At 39.9% G+C, this 23,560-nt stretch overlaps 2 protein-coding genes across 3 annotated transcripts; both read right to left on the bottom strand.

Annotated features, from left to right (window-relative positions):
• Positions 1-1,331: 1,331 nt before the first annotated feature.
• p4ha3 (prolyl 4-hydroxylase, alpha polypeptide III) lies at positions 1,332-14,641 on the bottom strand. 2 transcript variants are annotated; one of them, XM_059331453.1, is made up of 13 exons: positions 14,321-14,641; positions 11,311-11,465; positions 10,968-11,191; positions 7,896-8,045; positions 7,767-7,818; positions 7,480-7,643; positions 6,527-6,703; positions 4,561-4,625; positions 4,290-4,449; positions 4,121-4,183; positions 3,511-3,579; positions 2,720-2,816; positions 1,332-2,170 (listed from the first exon to the last, which is right to left on the bottom strand). In XM_059331453.1, the coding sequence occupies exons 1-13, from the start codon at positions 14,506-14,508 to the stop codon at positions 2,100-2,102; spliced, it is 1,635 nt and encodes a 544-aa protein (XP_059187436.1). In that variant the 5' UTR covers positions 14,509-14,641; the 3' UTR covers positions 1,332-2,099. The 2 variants fall into 2 exon arrangements, with proteins under 2 accessions (XP_059187436.1, XP_059187435.1); XM_059331452.1 differs by having other exon boundaries at positions 6,527-6,706.
• Positions 14,642-16,607: 1,966 nt separating this feature from the next.
• LOC131969953 (odorant receptor 131-2-like) lies at positions 16,608-17,573 on the bottom strand. Its single transcript, XM_059331185.1, has one exon. It carries the CDS (start codon positions 17,571-17,573, stop codon positions 16,608-16,610), a length of 966 nt encoding a protein of 321 aa, XP_059187168.1.
• Positions 17,574-23,560: the final 5,987 nt, after the last annotated feature.

The following is a 23,560-nucleotide window of genomic DNA, read 5'->3' on the forward strand; positions in this document are numbered from 1 at the left end:
AGTTCCTGGTTTATTATATTTCTAGATTGACTGCACACAAAAGCATATTTAATTGGTAGACATGAACCTCTGTCACTTTAAATAAAACTGGAACCATATATCAATGATTTGCATCAGACAATTAATTCTTATCTGTATTACTAGCTAAAATATGATTCTATAAATAAGGCAAAAGTACTTCCAGATCTTTTGTTCTTTACACTTGGGGTCTTAAATGTTGCTATAACTATATTTTTAATTATATTAATGCATGCAGTGAAACAGTTTAGCTCCAGAAAAGCAGCATATTGCTCCTCCATGAACTTCATGGGAAAAAAATCAAGTCCTGCTGTTTAGTGTGCACACAGGAATGCACAATATGCATCCAGTATAGGGCCTGTTCTCATATTTTCTGTGTGTCAGTGTGTGCTTGGAGAGTGTGTCTGTTTGTATACACTGTGCGGAGCTGGAAGGAAAACATTTATCTCTGTGAGCAAGCAGAGGTATTATTCCTCTGTCACCCCCTTATTTTTCTACTGTCACAGATCCCTAATTCAATCTGTAGGATGCCCCTCAAAAGGTCCCATATGAAGGCCTCTTAGTGAACAAGCTCATTCAGTGAATTTGATACCATGTATGGTTAATTTCCCTCAGTTTTAAGATGGGTTATGACCTACTTAGACACAGATATCTGACATATCTGAGTGGTATGCAGCGTTGGTTGAGTTGGTTCAGACATGAAGTCTGGAGCAAACGTGTTCCCAATCACTTGGCGTGCAGAGCGTGATTAATGATACCCAGCCTCTGAAACTCAATAAAAAGCTGACAGATCTGGCTCATCTGTTCCATTACACAGCCAGTTATTGAAAGCATCTCCCAAAGGCAGCAATGACCGCATCGCTCAGTCAGCTGGGAATAAACAGGCATGCTCACAATGACTGGCTCCTTTGACTCACAGCAACAATTTGAATGCCAGACCTGAGATGTGAGATGACCCAACACAGAAGAACTTCAAATAAATCTCTGTAATATGGCCTTTCTAATAAAAGAAGAAAATGTCTGTGATCAACATGTTTTAGTTTGAAACATTTTAATATGGAACCAACCTTATCAAAAGAACATGAAGAAGTGACAGTGTAGATGTTATGTCCACAGCATCCATGTATTGTGTTCCAGAGATATCAAGAGAAAATATACTAACCAGCTAGCCCGGGCCTGTCCTGTCTTGTAATTTCACTTGTGCCCCTAGAGGCTGCAGTCTGTAAAATGTGCTATATATTTTTGAGGACATTGTGGGTTTATTGTGTATTTAACTGTACACAATCTTAATGCCCCCCCCTTTTTTTTTTTTTTTAGCATATGGCCAGTAATTACAAGTTGCACCTTTAAAGTCCCGAAACATTTTGCACTCTGTACAGATGTTGTTGTACTCTGTACAACAACATCACTCTGACACTCTCTCTGTATCTGCAGCACTTAATGGACATACTATCACTTGCATATTCAAATCCCAAAATAAAACTTTACTTCTGGCCAGCAACATTACATAAAATAGAAAACTCTAGATGCCTTGTGCATAATTTTATACACATTTCATTGTAGTCAGGCACGTAAAGTATCTTTTTGAACGTCTGATCTACTTATTAGAAATATAGTTCTGAGTATGCACAAGTTGCAGCTGTGTTGATCTGCAATGACTGACCCCTGAGTGGGCCCAGTGTAGGAAAACGGCTGCATAAGATTTCAGTTTTTTAGCAAGCAGGGGGCAAACAGCCTTGCACAGTTAACTGAAACCAGCACAGTGTGCGAAGGCAGAGGCCTCTCTCCATCTGAAGGAACTGGCCAGTAGAAGCAAGAGAGCATTTGGCCTCTGGGGGCTGATTGCCAACTGGCCCAGTCTTCTTCTGCCCCGCCTTCCAGCCATGTCCACTGCAGCACTGTACGCTTCAGGCTCCCTGGGGCCCGGGGCTCCAATCACAGGCTGCCCTATGACGGCTCTCACCTCCCCTGCCTGTGTGCTCACTTTCTGGCTCCCTCCTTCTTTCCGCCTTCAAGTGTGCCTCTCAATTGTAGAGGCTGACTCTTGTACTCCAAGGGGCCCAGTTATCACTCCACCCCTCTCACTCTTCAGGATTCAGACTGCAGGGATGCTGGAACTCCTGGCCATGCTCATGGATCCATTTGTTTGCCACTGGAACACAATACGTTGCATTTCAATATCCTAGTGACAGAAAAACTTGCATTTGTGAAATTTTTCTTGCCTTTTGTTATTTTTAAAGATTTGGATATTTGTATTTGAAGCCTTGATATACATTCTTGATTATATATACGGTTGCTAAAAACAACACAGCCATCAAATGCTTCTGCAGCTGCTTTGTGATGAGTAATGTCCTTCTGTTGGTTTGACTGGGTCCCTAGCACACATTAAGGGAGTTTGATGGACTGAGCCAACCAGCAGCAGATGTTTAGCTTCCAAGATGAGTGCTCAGTGTCTGAACTGTGCTCTGTAACATCTCATAATGCAGCACAGATGTTGCCGAGCTCTTGTAGGTTAGCTCCTGTATGACAGGAGAGATGAACACTGGAAACTGACCATGATAATGATGCAAAAAAGCCGAATCTGTTTAAAAGAGATCAAGGACTCAGATAAATTGCTGTGCCTTACTATTTTCCACATTCACCTCACTTTTGGCTCCTTGTGACAGCATCATCACATCATACTGGAACTACTGACTCTTACCCCATTTGTCCCCAATAAGCACTGGACAGCCTGCATGCAGAGTATCTGCGTCTCCTTGGCCATTTCTCTGGAGATTCCACCAGAAGATGGCCGCTTTCTGTGACATGAAAAACAACAGTAATCACTTTAAAAAAGTTAGAAAAGTTGCAACTGTCATTATGAATTAATCTGACTATATTTTCTTGGTTGTGTGATTTTTGGATGATAAAATGTCATAAAGCACTGAAAAATGCCAATTACAATTCAACAACTATTTTGTTTGACAGACAGTTGAAAAGATATTCAGTTTAATATAAAATAAAATACAGAAAATAAGTAAATCCTCACCATTTAGAAGCTAAAAATAGGGTATGTTTGTCATTTTTGCCTGAAAATTCAGCTTAACAATGAATCGTGATGGATTATTTTTCTGTTAAATGTCATTCATCTTTATCTAATTTCCTTGCTAAATTTAAAGTTACACTATTTTATTGGTTATCTGTTTATTAGGATCAGATATTTTTGTAGCCAGGAAGTGAGATCTCAATAAAATAAAAGGAATCCCAGGTAACTTTACAGTGCAGCTCATTTATCAACTAAAAACAGCCCCAACCTCCACTGAGGCTCAACTAAACAATAACAGCATTGTTGCAATGATCTGACCTTTTAGGATTTTGACAGCTGCACCAGAGAATGTGGGTGAGGTGCAAAGTGAAGTGAAAAAAGGCCCGCTCGAGGCAAAAAAAAAAAAAATGACACAAAGACAAAAAAGGCAGCTTTTAGCTCATCTTAGACACACGCAGAGCGTTTACCTCCATGACAGGAGCGCTGAAGTTGGCATATATGAAGGCTGTGGACCCACCTGCCTCAACAGAGCTGAGCTGTGGAAAAAGGACATTCCTTTAGAGTTGTGTCTTGTGTTTATGTGCTCTTGTTATGAAAAGCCACTCTGTCTGCTGCACTGTCTTCAATGATTCACAAAAAGCCCCCCCCCCCCTTTTTTTTAATCACTATCCATTTTAATTTTATGTTCACATGGGATAATAACAATACTAATAATATACATTTCCAAGTTCAAACACTTAATTGATAGTTACAAAATTAAAAATGGGTTAAATGAATGGAACAAAAAGACAAATAAGGGCAAAAATATAGAAGTAGGCTGTTATAATGAAGGCCAGAGACAAAAAATAGACTTTGGTTTAAGTTTGTTGCATGACCGAACATCTATAAAAGTGCCATTTAAGCACTGAAGTCACTTCCAGGCCGAGTTTCTCAGGCAGGTTGTTCCAAAGTCTTGCAGCACTCGTGGCAAATTGAATTAAACTTTGGAGCAGCAGGAACAGGGACCTGCCCAAGAACCTCAGGCTGCTAACTGGGTCAAACAGGGTCATGAGACAGTTAGGGTAAACCTTCACTCACATATATCATAAAGGTTGCCACTCGATTCCCAGTTTTCAGCTTGTACACGGGACTTGAAGGCGACTGTAAACAGTTGATATATCATGATAAATTAAGTTAAATTGAGAACATGCAAAGTATCTTGCAATATAATAAACATGTCTTGGAACATGTCTAACAATCAACTTACTGTAGCATGGTCAAAGTGAGGCTCATAATGGCCACCAATCCCATAATTCACTACTTGGAGGTACTCGCCATACGGATGTTTCACATTCAGACCTGTGAGCATGGAGATCCTCTGGTCCAGCTTCCCAACAGTGGGGTGCACTGAACCTTTCAGCCAAGCACTAGAAACAAGACATGAAACAACTTGAAGGCATGAAAAGTATATCTAACATCATTTGGACACTATCAATGCTTTATATCAGATATATAACAACAAAGTGTTGTATTTATACCTCTTGCTGATGCGATACTCTGCTGTTGCTTGTTTCTCTCCAGCTGCCACCACAGATCGTCTCAACTTGTCAGAGAAGACAAAAAACACAATTTTTATGAGCATGTGAATGTTGCAGCAGCCAAGCTTTGAAGTACAGCTGCAGGCCCTGACAAAATGTGAGTAATAGAATGAAGACATGCTCCAGTGATGTGTCCAAAATGAAAACTGAGAGCAGATACGAGAAAGTCAAGAATTTAAAGGCAAAAAGCTGCCATGATGGACTTCCATAGAGTTCAGAGAGTTCAGATGACCTTCACCTACAGGTATCAATTCCATTTTATCTTCACCTTGTCAAAAGCACCTCAAAGGCTCATGTTGTTGTCTCAGTTTGGGTACTTAGTTTGTGTACACTGAACTTTACAAACTTAAGTTAAATGTGTGTTTTTTTTCTCACAAAGTACAATAGTTGGATAGAAGCCACTAATAGGTAATTTTATCAGTCTGAAGTGTGTAATGCCAGTACACCATGATGTATTGGTACGCAAGTGTACACAGTGTACTCCATTTAAATGTACTAATGGAAGTATCCAAATTGAGGCCTTCTTAAAAGTGAGCGTCAGTGATTTATTTGGACTACAGAATCTACTGCATTATGTGTATATCATACATGTAGTATGATATACACATGTACTTTATACTGGCAAAATGTAACAGGAAACACAATATTTCTGATTAAGTTTGCAAGTCAAACTCCTGATAAATTCCAGACACCTTACGGCCATGAGAGACATTACGTCATTTAACTCTAATGGTAATGTGTTTAGAAGAATAACAACTTGCAAACAACTTCTTAATTAACACATCAAACCATCACCAAGAAAGAAATACAATGATAGATCTGTTAAATCCAAACAAAAGACCTGTGTTTAAGGCTCCGGGATCCAGCATGAACAAAGTGTAAACTGTGTTCATGGTTAACAAATGCTGCCGTAGCCTGGGCCTGTTTTCAATAAACCCACAGGCTGACATAATGATGAAATAAGTACAGGGGTTTCCATCTGAGCAAAGCATGGAAAACTCATTGAACAATGCCAAAACCTCACAGAAACTATAGGGCACCAATTGAGTTTGCCCACCAAATATTCCCTGAAGTGCCAGAGTCAGCTCTGAGGGACGATGCACTGCTTTCTATTAAATGAGCAGAAAAGTGATAACTGCTTTCATATAGATACAGAAGCACCATGATAGTGGACTGAATATTTACCATTGGAGCCCTGAGCGGTTATTTGGACAGTTCGAGGCATTGAGCCAAGTTTATAGAGTAATGTATCCCTCATTCCTTTAAGCCTTGCTAAATGTTTGGAAACAGACCAACTCTTCCTTAGCTTCCATAGGGTCTTTCCAGAATCTTTCCAGTATGAGAAGGTTGGCTTAGACCCCAGCAGCCAGTGAGACCCACAGCGGAGCAGATTATATGGTAATATATGCATGTTTTTAAGGCACCTTTAATAGTTTCAATATTTATTTTAGGTCTTGTAGCTCAATATCCCCCCTTGACTTCAAGCTAATGCTCATTTTCACTAGACAAAGTAAATGAAAAACATGATCCCTTGTACATGTGTCTTAATTGTAGTGGAAAAAAATCTGATAAATAAGACATGGTTTTTCAATGTTAGACAAAGTTACAAGACATTCAAATGTTGATAGCAAAATGGATTCTCTAACATCTATTTGTTGATTTCAACAAACTCTTGAATGGTTGTCAAGAGAAAATACTTTGCAGCTTCACTTTTTGTGATTCCTATGAGAGAAAAAACATGGGATTACAAAACCATATGACGATCCAACTGGATTAAATAAAAAATGTGGTGTTGACTGTAAAATGTAAAAACATGGCTGTCTTTTGTAATTCCTCAAAAGGTGACGTATTGGAGACATGTGTTTTTCATTTTTTAACCCACAAATGATGAGATGAATGCACTCACTCCGGGCTGGGCGCTGCTCTTGATGTCCTCAGCCTCTGTGTCAGTGATGAAGTTGTGGTACAGGACCACATACGGCCGCAGACTCAGCACTTCTCGTCTGACAGGCAGAAGCAGCAGTCCAGGATTCCCGTTGGTGAAGTAGTCGCAGAATAGTCTGGGGTTTGCAAAATGCGTTGGCTGCTAAGAGAAACAGGCCTCTGAAATCCATTATCAAGATCAAAACAGGAATTCTTTTTCATCCACAAACAATTACTCTGAGCATTGTTCTCCCCCCACAAAGGTAAATATGAATTTAGAGTAATTATAGTCTTTTTATGGCCAGGGAAACTCCCATTACAAACTTACATCTTAATAAACTCCTTGAAAAAGGTTGAAACTTGACAAAATACTAGGAGCTGTTTAAATGACAGTAAAAAGTTAAACAAAAAAGACACACGGTTTTCTTTAACTATGCTAGCAGCGTGGCTCTGGGGATGATGTGTCTGTTGGTCCGCCACTTCAGTGGTTCAGACCAAAAATATTTTGTGAAAACACCTCTAGTCCCTCTTAGAATATATTCGCAATATTAAGGTGTTTGATCAAAAATATGATTTTGATTGATTTTGTCCATTTTTTTGCCTCACAGCCACTAGTATGGCTGGAGACTTTTGTGTTTGATTTAAGTTTTAATATTACACATCCAGCTGGACATAACTCACTGCTGGTGATACTGAACATTTTCTCTAACATAGACTCAGATGTACAACGGTAGATGTCCAGCATATGAAAAATAAGATTTATTGGTATATCCTTCAAGGAATAGATGTGCTGTTGAAAAAGCAGAATTCCTTTGCACATTTGGTTAGCATCATACCATTAAGAATACTGGTTGTTGTATTAAGTTATCCGTGATCCCTTCCAGATATGTTCCTGACACACTGTATGTGTTCAGAATGATTAACTGTGATGAATACCTGAGAGCCCTGGGTCTGGCAGAGTCTCTCGTAAGTGTCCCTGGTCCTTAAATGATTGGAGGTGGGTCTCCTCAGCCCGTCGCCCCTCAGTGATATGGGTGGACTGGCAACCAGCAGCTTCTCGTATTTCTCAACATTCTGCAAAACTCTTCCATTCATTGGATCTGAGATGAAACAAAAGAAACGTGTCAGTAGTGGAAAAATATAAAGCAAGCTTCCTAGATGATGCACTTGATGCACCACAGACAGGATTAAAGGAAAAGGAGAAGTCAAAAGAAAAGAATTACCATGATGCAGTAACTCCTGAGATAGGCTTAGAGCGTAGGAGACATTTCCTGTCTGAAACAATGAGAGGAATTCAGGGCATCCATCAATAATCTTGCAAATGTGCATTTCTCTTGTGTCCTTTTACCTACTTTAAAGTGAGAGAAGGCCAGGTGATCCAGAGCATCTTCTAAAGTCCCCTGATTCTCAGGACTCCACTCGCCTCCTGTTCCCCTGAAGAGACGCACCGACTCCTCCAACCACGGCACCGAGTGGTAGTAGTCCTCCTGCTCGTAGGCCACCTGCGTAACATAACACCTGAGTGATGTCAAGGCTATTTCAGAAGTGTTGGCTGTATTCCAACTGAACTGGAGGACCAAACATCAGCCGGCTCTGCTCCATATGGGTGCATGGCTGACAGATATGGACAGGCTTTGGAGTCAGTCAGCTTTAGGTCAGTGGCATCTTTCAGTTGACGTTAAGTTGTCCCTGGCCTGCTTGATTTAAGCCTTTGGGCCAAACCAGCCGTAATCAGTATAACATTAAACATCAAAATGTGAACGAAGGCTCTTCCAGTCTGCCTGACATCAACTGTTTTAAGTGACTGTTGAGGACTGAATATGCTTAAATTAATCAATAAATAAACAAGTAAATCAAACAATAAATACATTAATATGCTATTTAATGTACCAAATTAAAAATCTATATATATATTATTAGTTATTAATTGATCACATTAGTACAAAATTATATTACTATTTTAATTTGCTTCATTATCTAATTACCTTTATATTAATTCCTCTTTTCATTTACATTGCTATTTAATCTTCTCTTTTACATATCTATTAATGTATGTATTATTAATGTTGAAATTTATTTTGAATGTATTTATTTTTATAGATACATTAATACAAAAAATATAATAAAAAATTTAAGAAAATAGCCTATATTTATTTATTATTCATTTATATTGTTTCTTTTACCTCATTTTTTATGTCAGTTGTTTATTTATTTACTGATTCATTCATTCATTTGAATAGTCAATTATTGGACTAAATGTTGCCTCTCTCATCTCATTTATGTTTTATGATTTTGAACTACATTGTATATTTTAAATATATATAGTGCTATGTCCTTATCCACTGTCCGCTTGTCAGTCGAAGAGATTACACCTGGCTGACCTCTCAGATGAGGACATTGTGGATAAAGCTACATGTCTGCAGATCAAAGAACACCTTTCAGTTAATTTTACACCAAGAAAATCATGCACACTGGCTGCAGTGTATCTCCTCACCTGCTCTCAAACCCCTTTTGTAGCTGGCTTGACTTGATTTAGTAGGTGCTGACTACAGGCCTGACAGCACCCTCGGAGAGAAGGTGACATGTGGCACCCCCCATCACAGATAATATCCACAACCCCTCCAGACAGCACACAAACAAAAATTCCAATGTACCATTTAACCCCCCGAAAACAAACTAATCACACACGTCGACTTATGTTCCCTACTACACACCCAGTTCACAACATTACACCCTATAATATGGGAGCTGTTGGTCTCTAGAGAACCAATGAATTCTTAAAATAGTTAATATCCTGCATATCTCAGAATAGCTCGAGGGAATTATCAGGTGCTTTAAAATGCCTCCAAACGAAACCAACAAGTTACAAACGCCGCTAACATGCACTGCTGGTTTAGAGGAGTGGTTTAACAGCCATATAAAAGCACGTGCAGGCAGCTCTTTTTACTGACAACACCCTAAAACTACAATAAGTATCTCTGTTTACAGATGGTGTCGGATAATCTCAGCCTCAGTACAAGTGAAGGCAAGCTCATGCTCTTTGCTCCAAACGCTTCTGCTGCGTGAGATAATGTCTTTTCCATACAAGAGGATGTCTCTCCCACACAGCGCCCTGCCCTTACACATCACCACTGTACATAAACAGTGGAATTTATAGCGGGGGAAACCTTTTTTTCTTTTTCAATACTTGTGTAATACATTTACTTCACATGAAACTGATTCCCAGGCATGCAACTGGAAGAATTCCACTTTTTCCAGGCTGACTGTCTGGATCTACCACCACACAATGACTGACAGGTCTGGTATAAAAGTATTTTGCAGACCTTTGGAATGAGATGTTAATCAGGGAGAGGCATTTTCACAGCACCAGCTTCCAGATATATCTCTGTCTCATTACTTTACACAAGCAATTGTTGCTTATTTTACTCTGAAGGGTGAAAGACTTATTTCAAACCCCCGTCATCATGTTTCCTTGCTATTTTAGGAATTATAGAGGTGGCAAATAACAAACAAAGTGTATATGATCAATGAACTATTTACTTTTTAAAAATTTTTTACATCAGATTGTACTTTTTACTTCAGCATTTTTATTTGAAAGCTATAGTTACTGGGTACTTTGCAGATTAAGAAAATAAGATCAAACCTGTGGTTTAAAAAAAAGTAGTGTGACCCCTTACAAAAAACGGATTAGTTCAGCCCTCATGTTACATTTCGGAAGTCGATGAGTTGTAAGTAATTAAACCAACTGCTGGTCTCATTAAAAGTACTTTTTTTAATGCCCCCCAAAAAATAAATAATAATTTCTCCAAAATTTCACCAAAAAGCAAAGATGGGAGAAAACCCTAACCCTAACAACAAAAAACAACTCATGTTTGCTTAGCTTGTTTCTCTGATAACCTTAAAAAACAGAGTTCTGATGATTAACCTGGTAAAAAAAAAAAAAAAAGAATTAAAACATCTAACATATCAAATGTGGCTTAAAACTTGACAAAAGGTCAATGTAGGGGAGCTTCTGGCAGACAACCACAATGTTGATGCTTTGATATGCAAAGGGGATGCAGGCGAAAGTAACCAAATCACACAAACTGTGCCCTTAGGCCTAGAGGTTAGAGAGTTGGACTTGTAACTGGAGGGTGCCAGTTCCATTCCCAAGGCACAAAAACCAACATGCCCTTGAGCAAGGCACACTGCTCCTTGGGGCAAAGGCATATGCTGCCCATAGTGTGTTTCACTGGTGTGTAAAAAGGATTGGTTAAATGCAGAGGTTGAATTTAGGACTAATAAGGGAATCCTAATCTTGATTAAATGTACGCATTCCTGTAGATTTGAACATTTTTGGACAACATCTGGGATACTCAACAATTTATATAACATATTTAGTTATTTTTAGACATTTTAATGTGAAAATGATGGATTGTGTATACCTTTCCAACCAGAAAGCAGTCATCACCAGACAACGGGACAGACACTGCGGGCTGGTAGATATCAATAGGCTTGCCATTAGTGACTCTCTGGAAATCACCCCTTACAAGGCTCGCAACTTGGAGAGCGTACACATCCTGCAGCCTCATCAGGCCCTGAGCAGCCCCCTGGAGGTCTTCCAGTTTGGGCAGATCGGCCTCCTCCTCCTCGTAACTGGACCTGAGGGCTGGACAGCAGAGGGCCAAAAGGTGAACTGGGGGGGGTTGGGTGGTGACAGCAGGGAAGAAGAGGGGGGTGGTAAGTTAACACCACCAGATGTTTCTGTAAAGAAAGCAGTGAGCCAACCTTGTGTGTTCTCCTGGGCTTCATTGCTGTAGACTACATTCAGCCACTCTGACTGCAGCCGCTTGATCAGGGTGAATGCCACCAGTGGGTTTGCCACTGCAGTCGTCGGGCCTTTGTAAAGTTCAGTGTGCAGGTCTGACACTTTGGCATAAAAGCTGTGGAAGAACATTGAAGACTGTAGTTTCAAAAAGAAAGAAGATACTGAGAGCTCAGACAGTTTCAAAAGCAGCAAGTGAGTCCTGGGAACCTTAAGGTGCTCTCTTACCATTTAAAAAAAAAAATCAAAATAGTGTTTTCAAATGGCTTTCATCTGTTATTCCAAATGAACTTTTCATATAGACGATACACTGGAAGTAACGTAATATTAACAGCTGTTACAATGATTAAAAAAAAGGGAATGAAAGAAATATTAACCATAGAAATCACATCACTCTCTGATGACCAAAGATGCCAAAATCAAAGATAAATAAATAAATTACTTAATAATAAATAAATATGCCATTAAATGTACCAAAAATGGTTAACACATCTAGGCATTAATTAATTAAAATAAAATGTAACCTAAATTGCTATTTCCAATTCATAATATCCTATACATTTAAAAATAAATGTATTTATACTTTTTTATCTATGTATTTATTTTTAATATAATAAATGAAAATATGTAAAAATCTATTTCAAAATAATAATAATAATAATAATAATAATGATAATGAGAATAATAAATAAAATAGCAAATAATTGTACATGTTATCAATTCATATTATATAATTATTATCTTTATTGGCTTAACAATTAATTCATCAAGTCATTTACTTATTGATTGACTGGTTTTGGCAGTTTTGGTCCTCCATATTCTTAACTATGAGGAGTGTTATTGGGCACAAGATGGTGCTTTGTAAAAAAGGGTTTAAAAGGCGGCGTGCCACTGGAAAATATAGATTTTTAGACTTTCAGATGCAGGACAGAAAGCTACATCTGCAAAGTTTACCACTATCTTCATCATGGCATAATGGTAAAACAGATGAATAAAGCTGGTGTATGACATTACCCATTTTCCAACCTCACACCACAGAAAAAGCCGACATAACTAAGCAGTTTCATGGTTGAAATAGCTCCTCCAGAAAATTAGAGGCAATCATTTCCACACAGAAACTGTCGACTCATGAGCACAAATTGGTGGTAAGTGACTGGATAAGTGTTGTTCCCCATCGGTCATCCTGTTTCCATCATAATGAGGTTTCTGACTGCAAGAGAAACAGCTGACAAAACCCTCTTCCTGTACAGAAACACCCTAAAATGTTATTCCCATGACTTTGAACAGTGAAGTTAAATCTCTTAAACTGGAAATAAGACGTGGACTGATGATGTCATCAGGTGTCATGTTTTGCTTTGGTGGTCTCGTGTCATTTTTCTAATTTCATCTAAATGAGGTTAAATGTAGGGTTCCCAGCTATGGGCCTGACTCACCATCTCATCATCATGTCCAAACACTCCACCATCACACAATTATTACTCACTGTCTGTAGTGGTGCAGCAGTAATTCTCAACATAAGGCCTGTGTGCCAAAAGTGGCCTGCCAGAGGGTGCTGGGTGGCGGACCGACCATTTTCTAATATGACTCCAAAAAAGTTGTGACTGTACTGACTCCCACTGGGTATTCTTTTTGTACTTTGAATGTGGTGCCAGGCTGCATAAAAAGACATTAAAGTGTATCAAAAATTGTGTTGGGAGGATCAATCTTTGAGCCAAGTTAATTTAGTTAATAAGTTAGGTTGAAGTAATGATCTTGAAGACTTTCATTTAGATAAACATCTGTTATCTCACTATCTATTGCCGAATTAGGTAACACAGTACTCCCTACTGGGGAAAGCCCTGGCTTTTGCGGAATTATGAACTGGGTGTCTGTGGCAATATTCCCGGGAAATATCAAAAGTCAGCGACTGTTTTCCATCACCAAGCGGTGGTTGGTCAGACAGCGAGAGTAAGCAGAGCAAAGGTAGCAGACCTTTAACTTATTGTGTTTTAAGTGGCATACAGTATTTTTTAGGGATGCTGCTACTATGGCCAAACAAACTAAGAAAAGAGTGTTAAGTGTTACAGATGATAAATCATCAAAAACAAGTGAAAGCGGGATCCAAAAAACAGACCTGAAACTACAGCTTGTTGGCACCATAGGGAACAAAAGGTGCAGTACAACAATCTGGAGAAAGAGAGTTGAGTCTCACTCCCAGGAAGTAAAAAACTGGTTTAGTATAAGAACATCCCTAAATTGTCACTATTTGACATCTTGGGGATGACATTCTGTAATTAACTTTCTTTCTCCAGAATGACATACATACAATGTTTGTTTATTAACTGACCTCTGGCATTAGCAAAATACTTTATTGATATATCATATGTAGACAAGCTGAGAAAGCCAGTTGAAAGTGCAATCATAGGAGCTTTTACAGTGTGCCATTTGTTTCTAGACCATTTTTAAAATGTGAATTTTCTTTAATTTTCTAATTAACATGCAAATAGACTGTTTTGTAGTTGTATTATTTATTATGTTTTCTGCTGTTTTGTGTGTATAAATGGTAAAAATAAAAATGGTACTTTTGTTTGTATTTTGGGTTCCTGGCAGCTTTACACTTTAATTAAAATAAAATGAAAAATCAGACTGATAGCCAAGTTTGTGTTGAGAAAAAGGAGCCATGCATGTGATGTGAGGACAGACTGAAAGATGCTAAACAGTGACAGAAATGAATGCATAGGAAGTTAACAAATTTGAACCAAAATCTCCTGGACTTCAGAAGTTTAAGTATCATGTTGAATTTTTACTCTTATCTTCAGTCTATTAGAGAGAGACTTTTCTTGAACAACAAAAAAAAGCTGTGAATTAGTCCTTTAATTCTCCACAGATAGTTGAAATGCAGTGCTTTTTCTCGGGACAGTGCACCCAAAAAGCTGGAGAAATCAATCAGGAGTTTGACTCAATCTCCATTATGTCCCCATGCATGCCACTCACCGCATGATGTCCTCCAGTCGCTCTGACTCGTGGTCAATATAAGTCTTCAAGTAATCAATCAGCTTCCGCTCAACACTGATCGCCTGCTTCACGTTCAGCAGCGACGTGTACATTTCACCTAAAGACACTGGAATCACAGCTACAGCCAGGAGACTCCAACTGAAATAAACACATGTGGGAAACTTCATCTCCAGCGCGGAATTAAAAAATAATCTCCTCACTTCTTCTGCAGCAGCTTCAGTGAGTGAGCTCCTCTCTCATTGCCCTGGACTGAGGATCTTCAGGATTTACAAACGTGCCTCCAAACTCCACACCGGGTGTCCCATCCCATCATCTGCTCTGAGATCCCCGAGTGAATGGGACTGACTGACCTGTAGCCTGAATTGAGTCAGTGCAGTTAGTTTGTCATTGCAGCAGGTACCTGACAGGTTTATTTGCACGATTAATAACAGAAAAAGTTTTTGTCTAGCGCCAGTTTGTGGAGGCTGTTTCTGATTAAACAAAATGTACATTCATTTGATGTTCTGAGTCATGCAAATAAAGCATGAAAATTGATTAAACGGGGTGCAATTAATTTAATGCTTTCATTTAACTTATTTTTATTGTTATAATGTGGGGAATTGGGCCAAGTCATTTGCTCACTGGCAAAAAATGCATTTTGTCGCTAAATTTTGAGTCAGTGCGACACCTGCAGGTAAATGCTCTGTACAACAGCCAAACTACCATTTTAAATCTGTAAATGATTGCTTCATACATACTACATACATAATGTATGTATATATGTATATATGATATGATATGATATGATAATGATGATATGATAATAACCAAAATCATTATCAAGAAAACCATCGAAAATGGCCAAATATCAGCTCTTAAATTCAACTCTTCATTTTTTCTATGATTGTACGTATATAAAAATGAAAAATATATTTAAATATATTTAAAAAATCATGAGAAATGAATAAAAGAGAAAATTAAATAGGAATATAATACAAATGTAAATAAATAATTAAGCAAAAATAAAACAAATATCTATTTATGTTACATATCTATTAATTATTACCTAAATTATTTAGAAATATTGTTACATTTTATGGAATAATCATTTATTTATTGTGTCTTTTACTTATTTGAATCTATAATAACAAATAAGACACTGCAAGGAATTTACAGGAAACCACTTTAATATAATCCCCAAAACAATAATTCATATTACTGCAAATATAAAATAATTACATACACATAATTTATAAATATTTAAATAACATATTTACAGGTATTATTGAAATATTTGGGATTCCCAAGGAGACAGGAGCTTGCATGTTTAAAATTTGTGCTCCTTATTATTCTGATATTTACATTGTCATCCCCATGACATGGTGACCTGGAAACATCACACTAAATTTTGTGTGCAAAAAAACCCTTTTAAATATCTATAATATGGTCTAATAACATTCCTCTGGGTAAATTCTGAAAGGGCCACAGGGACTACTGCTGGTGTGTGTACACTATGATGAGATTCTTCAGAGATTTCAAACAATTAATACTAGTAATGTTATGATACTATATTATATATAAGGAGCACTACTGGCCCCTACAGCCGTTACATAGCTGTAGGGGCCAGTGCTCAGTGCGATTGCCCCGTGGCCCTAATAAAAGAAGGCCAGAAGCATTGACTGGCCTGAAATCCAGTCACACAGTTAAATCATGCATTTTTCATCATAAGTATTTCATGCTTATTGAGGGAATGAAAGGTTGAATCCCAGCAACAGCTGCCAGATTTAGAATGAGATACTTAAATTCACTAAAAAACAGCGCCAATGTATCCACAGATCAGAGGAAAATGACTGCATTTTACAGGACAGCAGAGGTTAGCACATATTTAATCCATTCATACTTCATTTAGATTAAATTTAGCTGTTCTCGTATTCACTAATGTTTCAAATAGTCTGTAAACCTTCAGATTGACAAACAGAAAATATTTCAATAAGGCTACTGCAGAGTTGACCAAGTTAAATTTGAGACTATTTCATGACCACATATTTCCAGTACTCTCCCACTTAGTTCAAGAACACAACATAATTATAATTACTGACTGCATCAGGAAAGGAAAAAAATGTTAACTGCTAAATTCAATTCAATTCAAGACTTTTTAGTACCTTCTCGGGGAGGAAAATGGGCTCAGAGCTTCTAAATGATTTTTAAGACCTACAGAAACCTGTTCAACATCACAGAGGCATGAAGCATTAGGTTTGAGATCTCTGTCAAAACTATATTAGCCAGTTCAAGAAGCAAGCAAGTTGTCCTGCAGCTTGCCTCTCAAACTGGGTTTGACTTTGTTTGAGCAGCAGAGGAATGTTTTCCTTATGCAGGCCCTGAGACTCTGATCTCTAAAGCCGTAGATGAGCGGGCTGAGAAAGCGGGGAATAAGGATGAAACAGAAATAATTAAAAAAGGCGATGTCCTCTGGCAACCAGTTGGCATGCAGCACAATGAGAGTCTCAGTGATGGGGTGTGTGAAGGCCAACATGGATAGCAGCAGCTGAAAGCCGTGGAGCAGCACAGTGTGCATGGCTTTGCTCACTGACACTTTATCTTGTCTCAGCTTCCTTGTTTCCAGTAAGATTCTAATGTATGTAAAGAGGATGACAACAGCCACTACTGCAAAGAAGAGAATATTTACAGCAGCTCGGAGCAATGCCTGGATTGGAGATGAGTTGACAAGGCTAGATTTGCAAAGCACAGGGGTAGAAAGGATATTTAAAGCAGGATTACTTTTTCCGACAGAGTAGTAAATTATAGTGGAGATACAGCTGATGAGCCACAGGAACAGAATAATGATCCAGATTCGGTCTGATCGCCAGGCGGCAGGGCGCTGCAGGGGGTAGAAGATAGCAACATAACGCTCCAGTGACATGGTGGCCAGGATTAAAGGTGTGTTCTTGAAGGTGGCAATGGAAAAGAACATCAGAGGAACACAGTAGACAAGAGCAAATTTCACCCGACCCATGACAAAGAGGAAGAGCAGCACAGAGGACAAGAGCTGGAGAGTGTCATTGATCAGCATGTAGGCAAACAGGATGTAACGTGTGGTGTCCAGGAAATGCCTGTGAGACGCAAAGATGTGCAGCATGACAGCAATGAGGCAGAGGAAGACACAGAAGAAGGGGATAACCACACACACCTTGATGATCACAGACAGTCTATTGTGGGAAGTTGCATTGCCTGGAAATTCAGTCAGATTCTGCATTTTAAACAGCACACCTGTTAAGGAAAAAAATACATTTAAAGTCCATACACAAATATACAATGTCATCTTTACTTATCCAACCTTTAAAACGGACTATTTAGTGTAACTTCATACACATCCAATGTTCAGAATAAAATAATTATACTCACCTATGGATGTCTTCATCAGTCAGAAGAGTTGACCAAACTTTAGATTTCTATTCTTCTCATCATAAAATGTTTCTTCAATGAACAACATCTCTGGGATGTGTTTCCCCTAACTGAAGTGCTTGGCCCAATTTACATCTGACTCAGGGCCTATTCCTCCAGAGATACAGTATTTGCATGCTATCGTCATACAGCGTAGTGTTTCTCATTAACTAATATTTCAGTGGGGAAAGCAGTTATGGAAAAAGTTATGCAGACAACTTTAGAATGTCAGGCATAAAAACAACCTGTTTTGATCATAGTGGCTAACATCTAATAACCCATTGTAATTGTAAAATATATCATAAAATATATATACTTAGCATCATGCCTTTAAGCCCATGACCATGGTCTTTCTCCAGTTTTACTCCATTGCCATTGATACTCACTACCTATGGTGATGCAGCAGTGATACTCAACACAAGGTCCGTGGACCAAATCTGGTCTGCCATTGGATGCCATGTATCCAGTCAACTACTTTTTCATTTACAACCCTGATTTTAAAAAAGTTGCGACACTGTGTAAAACATATCCACATTTTTGGGACATACATTTTTTGGGACCACAGGTATGCCACAGATGGACTTTACTCATTTGTACATGCTGGACTGGTTTGAATATAAAGGAAACAGCTTTCTGCATCCCTTGGTTCTCCATCAGAGACTCCCAAAAACCGTCTCCCAGGTATCAAGTTTCGTTTTATTGTGAGTGTGACCTCTGTCACCACAGGAAGTCTCACCAGTTATAAAACTTTGGAACTCCATTCCCCTTTCTTTTATCCAGCATTTGCACAGGGACACACAGTCCTCAGAGGACCGGGCCTGGCAGCACAGGTAACCCCACCTCTTTTTTCTCCTTGCTCCACTAACAGAAGAGGGCAGAGTAACTTCAAGATTTTGATTAGTGAGCACAAAGTTTAATACAACAGCAGTTAGTCAAGAGACCACAACAGGAGTCATCTCAACTGCTTTAAATGCAACAGGAGCCAACATAGTAACTTATCCTAGAAGACAGCAACAACCAGTCTGTAACCACATCCAGCAGCAGACTGTACCAACAAGGAACCAACACTCGGCCAGGTGTAGAGTACTGCATGTTTGTTCATTGTTCTGCCAACGGGTATTTTCGCTTCATTGTGTGTGTGTGTGTGTGTGTGTGTGTGTGTGTGTGTGTGTGTGTGTGTGTGTGTGTTTCTGCTTTAAGTCTGGTTGCATGAGTATTTATTCATTTCTGCCCCTGAATGTGCAGTGGTGGTTGTATGGCAGCTGTGCGCACCATATCATTAACGCTCTTGTAAACGCAGTGTACTCGCTGTTGTTCTGAGGGTTTATGTCCTTGTGGCATCAGACGCGTGCCTCGTCTGGTGGCCCCCCATCTAAGAAGGCACGTTGGCAACTTGGCTCTGTCAACTGAATTTGCCCAGATCAAGACTCTCCTGCAATACCTCCAACCAGATTGTGGGAGTCCAGCCAAGGTGATTAGCCCTGCAGCTGAGCTCCCTCTTTATCCAGAGGAGGATACACTGTCCACAGCTGCATCTTGTAACCTGTTCACTGAAACAGAGGGACGAGGTGTGGATGAGGTTTCTTCCCATACCTCTTAGGCTTACTCACAGGATTCTGTGGGAAGCTTGATGAGGGATTCTGTGTCTGGACGTGACATGATCAGGCTGGCCATACGTATGGCCCTGGCCCGTTTAAGGTAGAATGAAGCCCCAGTTACATATGTGCCTTTGAATGCCTTTTACAGGAAGGCTCCTCAGTCCCCCACTTTCACCTCCCCTCACTCTGAGCCTTACATCACTAAGCTCCACAGGTGTTGGTCAGACCCCAGGGCTCTCTCCCATCACACTAGTGATAGCAGAGCTCTGACAGCAATGCATGATGCAGATAGCTGTGGCTTGAACCAGTTAGCTCCTGTTGAGCCTCCTATTGCTGCACTCATTGTCTCCCCTACAGATGACCTCCTGACTAGGAGTTATAACATTGCTGCTCGTATGGGCCGCATTGGCAATACTCTTTCTCGTCTGATCCTGGCTCAGTCACGGACCTTGCAGGAGTCAGATTTTGATCCTTCCTCTCAGACCCTGACTGATGCTTCACTGCAGGCCTTTGCCTTTATGACCAGGGAACTGGGCAGGTTAATTTCAACCGTAAAAGTGGCACATCGACAGGTCTGGCTGGCACAGTCCCCCTTGTCTGAGGTGTGTTGGCGGACCCTCCACTCTCTTCCAGTCATCCTTGGCCAGATGTTTGGGCCAGCTGCTCAGCAGGTCCTGGAGTGCAGTGTACAGGCTGACCACGCTATATACGCTACGATATATTCAGCGCAGGATGACCAGCACCGTCGCACTTCAGCACGGTTGGCATTTCAGGTGCCAAAAGGCCCATTGCCCAGTCACCGCCCCCAGGGCCCCAAGGATTCAAAGATCCCTCAAAATCCCTGGTACTGACACAAGAGGTCACCACTCTTCTTGGGCTAAGGTGCCATCGATTCTATGGAAACCCAAGCACAGCTGAATAAATGGTAAATGGACTGCACTTACATAGCGCTTTTATCCAAAGCGCTTTACACTACAGACTGTGCTCATTCACCCGTTCACATAAACATTCATACTGGTGGCCGAGGCTACCCTAAACGGTGCCATCTGCAACCATTGGGAATTCATTCATACACCGCCCCATGGATGGGTTCTACTCAACATACATCCTAGTACCAAAGAAGAATGGAAGGTTTTGACCCATTCTGGACTTGAGAGGGATGAACCGGTTCCTCTAGGTTCTCCCCTTCCACATGCTACATGTGGCAGATGTCCTCCAGTCTGTAGCACAGGGGGACTGGTTTGTGTCAGTAGACTTGAAAGATGCATATTTTCATGTCCCCATTGCCCAGCATCACAGGCAGTTCTTCTGCTTTGCTTTTCTGGGCAAGGTATACCAGTTCAGGGTTTTCCATTCAGGCTGTCCACAACCCAATGTATATTTACACTCGACTCTTTGGCAATGCAAGCCTGCCTCTCCCCAAAGCATGCTGACTTCAGCATCCATGGTGGTTCTACTAGGGTTGCTCTCCTTGCATCCCCTTCAAATCTGGGCAAATGGGACCCCATGTGGCAAATGAACAAGCTGGTCATGGTGTCTGGGCAGTGTCTTCTGGCCCTCTAACTCTGGAGGAAGAGGACATACGTGATCACGGGGATGCCCTTAGGGATTATAGCTTCCCATCTGGAGGTTGTAGAAACAGACGCCTCCCTTACTGTCTGGACGTGGTGTGCCAGCACAAAACTTTTTCAGAGGCCAGTTGGATGCCAAGCAGAGACTAGAGTATATAAATGTTTAAGCACACAGGCACTTTCTCCCAGTGTTGAGAGACCAGCATGTTCTCATCCAGACAGACAACACCTCTACAGTTTACCAAATCAACCACCACGTGGGGCACCAGATTGAGGCAGTGCCTGTGTTTGTTGCAAAAGCTCCTCACATGGGCATTCCCCCACTTTCAAAGTCTCAGGGCTGTCCGTGTTCCTGATGTGGAACAATGCAGCAGACCTCCTCTCTCACAAGAGACCGCCCCCAAGAGAGTGGAGACATCCAGAGTTGGTAGGCATAATATGGGACAGGTATAGCGGGGCAGTGGTGGATCTCTTTGCCTCCGAAGAGAAGACCCACAGTTGCCTTTGGTTCTCTTTAATGGAGAGGCCCAGCCCCCTAGGTCAGGACGCTCTGGCTCATGCTTGAAAGGACAGCCTGCTTGATTCCTTTCCTCCAATTCCCCTTTTACGCTGGACAGAGATTGACATAGTGGCCACAGCCTACTCCTGGTGGCTCCAATTGGCTGGGAGGGCCAATGTAGACCAGTCAGTGGTCCATAGGATCTTGAGTTCAAGGGCACCCTCCACTAGGTTGCTCTATGCAAACAGGTGGAAGTTGTTTTCACAGTGGTGCGAGGCACATGACGAAGTCCCAGAGATGTGTTCGGTGGCAGTGATATTGCACTTTTTGCAGCCTACCTTGAGGGTTTATGTGGCTACTACCTGGTCTTCATCATGCACATTTGCTTGGTTCTACAGTGTCAATGTTGCTGTCCCGCATCCTGTAGCAACGGCTGTCCTGTCGACAGCTTCAAGTCCTTAATTGTGTCCTTTCTGGTATAAGTCATCCAGTGTTTAACCCAATTAAGCCGGGAAAGCATTACCACATTTCTACCATTAAAACCGGGAGCGCTGTTGCGTTATTCTACCATTAAGGCCGGGAAAGCGGATACAAAGTTTTGTAGTATTTGTAGGTTTTTTTCACCTATTTTCGGTCTCTTGGCCAATGAAATGCATCAGAATACATGCGGCAGTGTCACAATGCAACATTGGACTTTTCCAGAACTTTGAAATCATGGCGGAAGACGACTATAGCGGAGTGAGCTCAGAAGTAAGTGACAGAAGCGATCTTGATGAAAACAGCGGCAATGATTTTATTGCTGATCCGGACTTTGAACCCTTGGAACCAATCGACCAGGATTTATGGATGAGGAATATGTTTTTAGACGACATATTTTCACTGAAGAACAGACAGATTTGTGGCCATCTGGAGATAATAACAATAATAATACTAATTGATTGTGATGATGATATAAGAAATCATGACTGTTTATGTCTTATATTACTTTATGCGTCTTTGAGTACCCTGAAAAGTGCAATATAGATAAAATGTATTTTTATTATTTATTATAAATTTTTTTTATTACAGTAGGCTAATGAGAACTATGTCTATTTCTTCCAATGGTCATATCATGTTTACATCTTGCTAATGGGCACGTATTAGTATTATGCATTTTTATTCATCATCACATACAGGTATAAACAGTAGCTTACAGTCCAATGTAATTTCAATATAGATTGTATATTATGCATTGTATTTTTATTCAGACATCATCACATACAACTGTAAACAGTAGCTTACAGTCCATATACAGTCATACTAGTGCACTTTATGTTTTACATTTTTATTGAAAATAATGCTGCACTGACACTTGAAAAAAAAAATATTTTACTGACACTTTATTTGTCTCTGTCTTATTCAACTCTCCTGTTCAATAAAAGGCGAAAAGCCCTTTTTTCTCTCTTTTTTGTTGATTTTTAAAAAAACTTTATTGAAGGTTTGGACAAATAACTTCTCATGAAAGCCACGGGTAGAAGCTCTCAAATACTTTTTGAATTTAATTTCATCTGCTACAGAGGCTGAAAAATCTTCTGTTGAATTTCCAGAAAAATTTTTAGGGGGTTCTTTCAAAATCGCTTATAGGTTTTCCAGGCATTTTTTCCAGCCGTTTTGGGCCAAAATGGGTTAAGCACCACCTCTGGCGGTCAGTAAGAATGAAGTAGAACGAGAGTTATGTATGTAACCACCACCAGAATTCTCTGTCACTCGGATTTCTCAGATTTTGCAAGAAGATCCATTTAGAGCAGATGTTCCTGGGTCATCCATTCACAACATGGAAATTTCCAGTGCTTATGCACCGCCTCTGGCGGTCATCCATAATTCATAGAATCATAGTAATATATGTAACTCTCTGTATTTATACCATCATAAAAGGCATGTTTAGGATATGAATTGTCCAAGTTTTCTTTGCACTGAATCTCAAGATAAAAAAAAGCTTTGAGTGAGTACTTTAATTCTCTGCAGATAGTATAAATGCAGTGCTGTTTTTCACATGTATACAGACAGAAATATCTTAAACTATATTGAGTTCTGGTCCAGTGCAAGTTTGTGGAGGCTGTTTTTGATTAAACAAGATGCACATTCATTTGGA

Source organism: Centropristis striata, chromosome 4 (assembly GCF_030273125.1).
Source record: "Centropristis striata isolate RG_2023a ecotype Rhode Island chromosome 4, C.striata_1.0, whole genome shotgun sequence".
Classification (NCBI taxonomy): Eukaryota; Metazoa; Chordata; class Actinopteri; order Perciformes; family Serranidae; genus Centropristis; species Centropristis striata.